The 7064-nt window shown below is 44.9% G+C and overlaps 1 protein-coding gene across 1 annotated transcript; it reads left to right on the forward strand.

Annotated features, from left to right (window-relative positions):
- The first annotated feature begins 1260 nt into the window (after positions 1 to 1260).
- Positions 1261 to 1598, forward strand: LOC117061108 (protein FMC1 homolog). Its single transcript, XM_033173794.1, is given in 3 exon segments — positions 1261 to 1335; positions 1337 to 1411; positions 1413 to 1598. Coding segments are annotated over 3 exon segments (336 nt in total).
- Positions 1599 to 7064: the final 5466 nt, after the last annotated feature.

Genomic DNA, 7064 nt, shown 5'->3' on the forward strand with positions numbered 1-7064 from the left:
AATGCTTTCATTTGAACACACTTCTTACTGCATCTTCACAGCACAGAGGCTAGGAAAAATGGGTTGCAATTACTCATTTTATATTGGCAGAGTTTGTTGTTTTAAGGTGCTTCTGGTGCTCCTGGTGTGTTTAGTATATTTTTAATCTGTACATTTTGAAAATTGTTGGTTTTTCATTCTTTTAAAAAAATATTTTTTATTGTGAACCAAGGTATATATAAATAAATGAAAGAAAAAGAAAAAATGTCTTATATTGATCCCAGGAACTGGAGGGTGTGAGAGCCAATAGCACAGCCTGTGTATGTGTCAGGCTTTGGGGAAACGGCTTCTTCCTTCCCTTTGGCTGTGGATAAGCAGAACAAAGCAAAAATAGTCCCTCACCAGTTAAATAGATTTTTAATGTCCACAGTGGAAGAACAAAGACTCCATCTCGGAGGAAGGTAAAGGTAAAGGGACCTTGACCGTTAGGTCCAGTCGTGTCCGACTCTGGGGTTGCAGCGCTCATCTCTTGTTACTGGCTGAGGGAGCCGGCGTACAGCTTCCAGGAAGCGCACAGAAATGCCATTTACCTTCCCGCTGGAGCGGTACCTATTTATCTACTTGTACTTTGACATGCTTTTGAACTGCTAGGTGGGCAGGAGCTGGGACCGAGCAAAGGGAGCTCACCCCGTCGCAGGGATTCGAACCGCCGACCTTCTGATCAGCAAGGCTCGGTGGTTTAACCCACAGTGCAACCTGCAAAGACTCCATCTCGGAGGAAAGGTGCTCTCAGTTAAGGTTTCCTCGCACTTCCCCCCAAGTCACCCCTGTCACTTCCTCGTCTGGCAACCTGATCTCTCAACCATTTGGCCTTCTATGTAGCTACCTTATCTGCTCTCCTTGACCTTGGACTGAGTGCTGGGACACTTTCCAGTGAAAGGGAGTCTGTTAATTCTCTCCCTCCCTGTTCTTCTTCTCCTAGCTGTTCCCCACTCAGTTCTGCCCAGCTGTTGTCTTCTGAACTATGTCCCTCTGCAAACCACTGCTCCAAATCTATACTGCTCCTGGGCAGCTTCAGGATCCTGGTCAGGAGCAGAGGGAGGGGGAGGCCCCCACCATTCCTCATCAGAGTAGCTCTCATCAGCCTGGTCTCTGACATCATGGTGTATAGTTGTGAAAAAGTTTGGATCTAAGTGGTTGTGAGTAGGGAACAACTTGGATTCTTCTGCAGCAGGGGGTGGGGAATCTTTTTTCAGACAGAAGACTGTTGTGATGGCCAAGATGGCAGTGCTGGGATCACCCCTCCATTCCTTTCGCGGTCTGTTGTGCAAGCTCCCACTGTGTGCAAGGCAACCTCTACTACCAGGAGATGAAAGCTTACCAAAATTTGAAGAAAGACTTCCATGTCCACCAGGTAACGAGTGAAAAAATGAAGTGGGGCCCAGCATGACCTACATTTTCAGGCTGCCACCTATCTCTGTCTTCTGTGTAGTGTCCAAGAACACTTAGCATTGCATAAGGAATACCATGGCAAAGGAGAGCGGTTGGCAGCAGAAGCAGTTGGTGTTGTAGGCCTTAAACTGCCACAACAGCCTAGAGGAAAAGGATGGGAGTCGTAAATATAACAGGCTTTGTTCTTTATTTAATGATAAAGCTGTAATGAGTTTAGTTTCTGAAGACACATTTGTTTAAATGAAAATACTTCTAAAGGGTGATAAATCAATGGGGCATATGCAGCCATAGATCACTGGTAGAGCATCTGGTTTACAGACTGACAGTCCCAGGTTCAGCATCTCCAGGTTCAGCAACTCCAGCATCTCCAGGTAAGAATGGGGCTATCCCCTGTCTGAACTTGTAGACAGCCACTGCTGCCAAGTGCAGCTCTGCTAGACGGGCCAATGTATATTCCGCCAATGGATGTCTTTGTACGCAGCTGCTTCCTAGCACTTTTCAGTCCAAGGGTCACACTCCCTTCTGGACAAACTTTTAGGAGCAGAACCAGAGGCAAGAGTGGATTAAGCAAAAAAAAAAAAAGTGAATTGTACCTTTCTACAGTAGGCTAGCCTCTAAAGGTAAAGGTAAAGGGACCCCTGATCATTAGGTCCAGTCACAGATGACTCTGGGGTTGCGGTGCTCATCTTGCTTTTTTGGCCGAGGGAGCCGGCGTACAGCTTCCGGGTCATGTGGCCTGCATGACTAATCTGCTTCTGGCAAACCAGAGCAGTGCACGGAAATGCTGTTTACCGGAGCAGTACCTATTTATCTACTTGCACTTTGACGTGCTTTCGAACTGCTAGGTTGGCAGGAGCTGGGACCGAGCAAAGGAGCTCACCCCATTGTCGGGATTTGAACCGCTGCAATGATTGGCAAGCCCTAGGCTCTGTGGTTTAACCCACAGCACCACCCATGTCCCTTCATAGCCTCTACATAGGGCCAAATTCAAAGTGTTGGTTTTGACCTATAAAGCCTTAAATGGCAAAAACATTCCTTTTTAACCAAGCCTTTGATTGACCTGAATGACACCCTATATCCTTTTAAAATGTGGCTCCTCTGGGCGGGGGATGCTATTGGGTTATTGTTTTGATTTTGAATATTGTGATCTTTTCTGTGAACCGCCCTGAGACCTCCGGGTATAGGGCGGTATATAAATTCAATAAGCAAAATGAAAAATAAATAGGTGCACGTGCACCCCTCTCTAGCCTACATCCAAGGAAGCAGGAGCTGGCAAAAGGCATGGGAACAGAGAGGCTATGACCTCCAAACAGTGCTGGGTGACTGCCTCTGGCCCTGGGTCTGAGCCTCCCTAGCCCTATCCAAATGGTAAAGGGAGCTTTGCGTTGTACTCTGTGCATTTTGCCTTCTTTGTAAGTTTTCTTCAAGAGCTATTTCGGGGCTTTGAGATGGGATAGAATATATAAATGCTGGCGTATGATGAATGACAAGACTCAATAATCAATGATAAAAGACCAAGGGGGAACCAAAAGGAAGCTTTTGTTTTAAGAGCTGGCTATGTGAGCTGTTTGGAAACAACCCAGATCACTTCTCACATCATTTTATTGCAAGCCTGCGGACTTTTTTTGTCCTCTATTACATGCCCAAAATATATAGATCTTCTCATCGCTTTGTTTCTTCTCCATTGGTCTTCCATCAAAAGCAGCCAGGCAAGGAGAGCTGGCAAAATATCCAGTGAAGCTGAAAGCCTAATCTTGTTTTGGGTTTTACAAAATTATAGACGAGACAATTTTCCTTAAGGTCCTTGCAGAAATGTAACAATCGTGGCTGATTAGAATGAAAAGGTATAGCTCTAGTACAGTATCATGGCTAAATTGCTTCCTTGCTTTAGTGGAGAAACTCTCTGAATTGGTGTCTCTCCTACCAAAGTGATTTATAATCATCCTATATTATATGGAGGGTGAACAGTAACATTGGCCAGATGAAAGTAAAAGAAGCTCAAAGTTCAAACGTGGCCAAACCTCCTGAAGCATTCAGTAGAATATTGAAACATCTGTAAGGCTTAGAACCAAGAAAAGGCAGGCATTACATGCCAACACTCTTCTTATCTCACCTACTGTATATACCTGGTTCTTCTGCCCGATAATGTGACATAGAGGGTTATTCACAGCATAACCCTATGGTCACTGGCTCCATTTCTGATGGGTCGCATAGCTCAGTAGTAGAATACAGCATTTCATGCAGAGAGCCCCATATTCAGGCCTCTATATCAGGTTCCGAGGAGATTTAGGGAAAGGGCTACCAAAAGCTCTGTCAGAGAATCATAGAATCATAGAGTTGGAAGAGACCACAAGGGCCATCCAGTCCAACCCCCTGCCAAGCAGGAAACACCATCAAAGCATTCCTGACAGATGGCTGTCAAGCCTCTGCTTAAAAGACCTCCAAAGAAGGAGACTCCACCACACTCCTTGGTAGCAAATTCCACTTCCGAACAGCTCTCACTGTCAGGAAGTTCTTCCTAATGTTTAGGTGGAATCTTGCTCCGTGTCCGCTTCTCTGGAGCAGCAGAAAACAACCTTTCACCCTCCTCTATATGACATCCTTTTATATATTTGAACATGGCTATCATATCACCCCTTAACCTTCTCTTCTCCAGGCACAGAGGGCAGCCTCTCCAAGTGTCCCTATTTTCCAGGGACATCTCTGATTTAGAGAAGCCATTCTGGTTTCTGATTTGATCCTGGAATATACCACTTTTCCTTAGGATATCCCTATTTTCATTGGAGAAGTGTTGGAGGGTATGGAATTATCTGACCCCTCAGCCTTCTGGAGGCAATCCTGTATAGGGAAGTTTTTTAAATGTTTAATGTTTTATAAAGATTTTATATATGTTGGAAGCTGCCCAGAGTGGCTAGGGCAACCCAGTAAGATGTTACAGGTAGGTAGCCGTGTTGGTCTGCCATAGTCAAAAGAAAATAATAAATAATAAAAATTCCTTCCAGTAGCACCTTAGAGACCAACTAAGTTTGTTCTTGGTATGAGCTTTTGTGTGCATGAAAGCTCATACCAAGAACAAACTTAGTTGGTCTTTAAGGTGCTACTGGAAGGAATTTTTTATTTTTTTATTTTGTTTTGCCAGTGAGATGTGTGGGGTATAAATAGTAGAATTATCATTATGGAATGGGACACCCCTATTTTCATCAGAAAAATGTTGGAGGATATGAGAAGGCTTGTCACAATCTGGAATAGGGCTGGTTAAATTAATGAATGAATCACAAGGGTCTTTTCAGTAGTGGCACCCTGGTTATGCAGCAACTTATCTAGAACCGTCTTTGTGGTACATTCACCACAAAATTTTTCATCAGGTGAGAAAATTTCTGCTCACCCAGGCCTTATAAACAACTTAGTTCTTAAATCTATGCTTTAATCTTCATAGTAGATGTGAGGATAAAATGGGGAGTTGGAAAACCATGTGAACCATCTGCAGGTCCTTGGCAGGGGGTTGGACTGGATGGCCCTTGTGGTCTCTTCCAACTCTATGATTCTATGAAAGGTGGAATATGTATGCAATAAATAAACTAGGGACCTTGGTTATGCTCACAAACTCCCATCAGATCATCCCACCTAGGCAGGATCTAGACACATCAAAGAAACATTTCAGTTAAATGCATTGCAAACTTTCTATGATAAATCGGGTTAGCGAAAGCAGAACTCCACAGCGCCATCTGGTGTCACAGTGCTAGAATGCATAATCAACACACATAAAGCATTTTTTCTTTGCCAGTGTAGATGAGTCCTTAATGTGGGAAAGCTGGAGAGGGAATATGCAGTGGCGGAGCTAGCTGCTCGGGCACCCAGAGCGGTGCACATGCCGTGCGCCCGGAGGCAGGGCGATCCACCCAGGGGGCACGGCGATCATGCCCGAGGGGTGTGATCCAGCACTGTGTCAATCGTGCCTGAGGGGGTGCAATTTGGTGCAGCAGATCACCGCCATGGGGATTTTGTCACACCCCCCCCGGGATGAAACTCGGGGCGGACCTGTCAGGAAACATCCTACTCACAAGTAGGACCTTGGCAGAGACACATGCCCGACTGGCATGTTCCCTCCCTCCTGGACGATCGTTCGGGAGCTTCTTAAGCATTCCTCAGCCCGAACATCATAGCGACTAATGCCAGAAGACATTAGCACACTTAGGGATCCGCAGAGGTTTTTGCAGTTGCGTAACAGGACTCAGCATTTTGGCTAACTTACTTTATTTACATATAAACACACACGGAGCACTTCATCATGGCTCCCTCTCTCTCTAGCATCAGGCAGCAAAGAGGAAGAACAAAGGACAATGGTCCCACTTCAGGGAACACAGTAAGACAAACACCCTGTCTTCGGCACATCCCATTCCTGAGGAATCAAAACACATACCCAGTCATCTGATAGACAATAAACCCATGACTGCACATAGGGAATGGATCTCAACAGGACTGCCCCCACCGGCCCCCTTCTTACGCCCCAGGGAATATGCAGGGACAAAGGAGACAGCATGGTGTGTCCATGCCTGCTCCTAATCTCTAGTTTAAGGCCTCACTCATTCTTTTGAATGCATGAAGACAGCTTTGGTTCATACATGTCAATGTACGAAACCTTTTCCTTGGTCCCTGTGGAGTAGTGGATGTCAAAAGAAGTGACTGGTGCTGTATACCCAGTCACCCAAAGATCACATCTCTCTTTTCTCTTCCCTCTCTCTTTCTTGTATCAAGCAGATCTCTTAGCAGGTACTGGACATCAGGAAAGGAGAGAAAGAATGCCAAAATGACAGAATACTACTGCTGAGACAACCACATGGCAAAACCCACTCTAGTGCTAAATTCAGATTTTGGATGGTGTGGTGGATAAAAGCATCATGCTGCAGTGAGATGTGTGCCCTCCCTGCATAAAGTGGTAAAATATCTAGTGGCTGCCACATCCTGAGTTTGTGTGAAAGAAAAATATATATATACTCCACAAGAAGGCTAAGCTGACAGAAATCAGTTGTGGTTCTTTGGCCTTCTGGGATATATATTTGAAAACTCTCCTGCCTTAAGACAACCCCCAGTAGCAAATCAAATAGCAAACCCCATAACAACATTCCCTAATGATGAAGCCCGCCAACAAAAATTCTAAAACTCTATGGAAAAACAGAACAAGGATTGTTTTAAGGAACTGTAGTTTTAACATGGCTGCCGTGTGAAAAGCCTTAAATGCGCACATTACTGGCAAGAACCTGAAAGCCCTGAGCACAGGTCAGCCAGCAAAAAGCAGAAAGTGAACTACTGTATCATATTTCCTACCCATTAGAGTCAAAGAGAGGGAATGATTGATTTTTGATACAGGGAAATTTTGTTTGGAGGCAAAGTCGGCTTCGAAAAATGCTCTCTGGATAACAGGAACAGCACAAAGATGCACAGGCAAATGGTGGGGAGGCCATGAATAATTACTGGTGTAATATAGTCCCAGTGTAAATCATCCTGAACATTTATTTTTTTAAGGGTGAAGCATAAATGTATTGGGTGGAATTTGACTAATGAAACCTGTAAGCAGAGGTCCAATGCAAGGCATTCCCTTGTAAAGCAGGGCTTCCCTCTTCCTTTCCATGTGT

Source organism: Lacerta agilis, chromosome 16 (assembly GCF_009819535.1).
Source record: "Lacerta agilis isolate rLacAgi1 chromosome 16, rLacAgi1.pri, whole genome shotgun sequence".
Lineage (NCBI taxonomy): Eukaryota > Metazoa > Chordata > Lepidosauria > Squamata > Lacertidae > Lacerta > Lacerta agilis.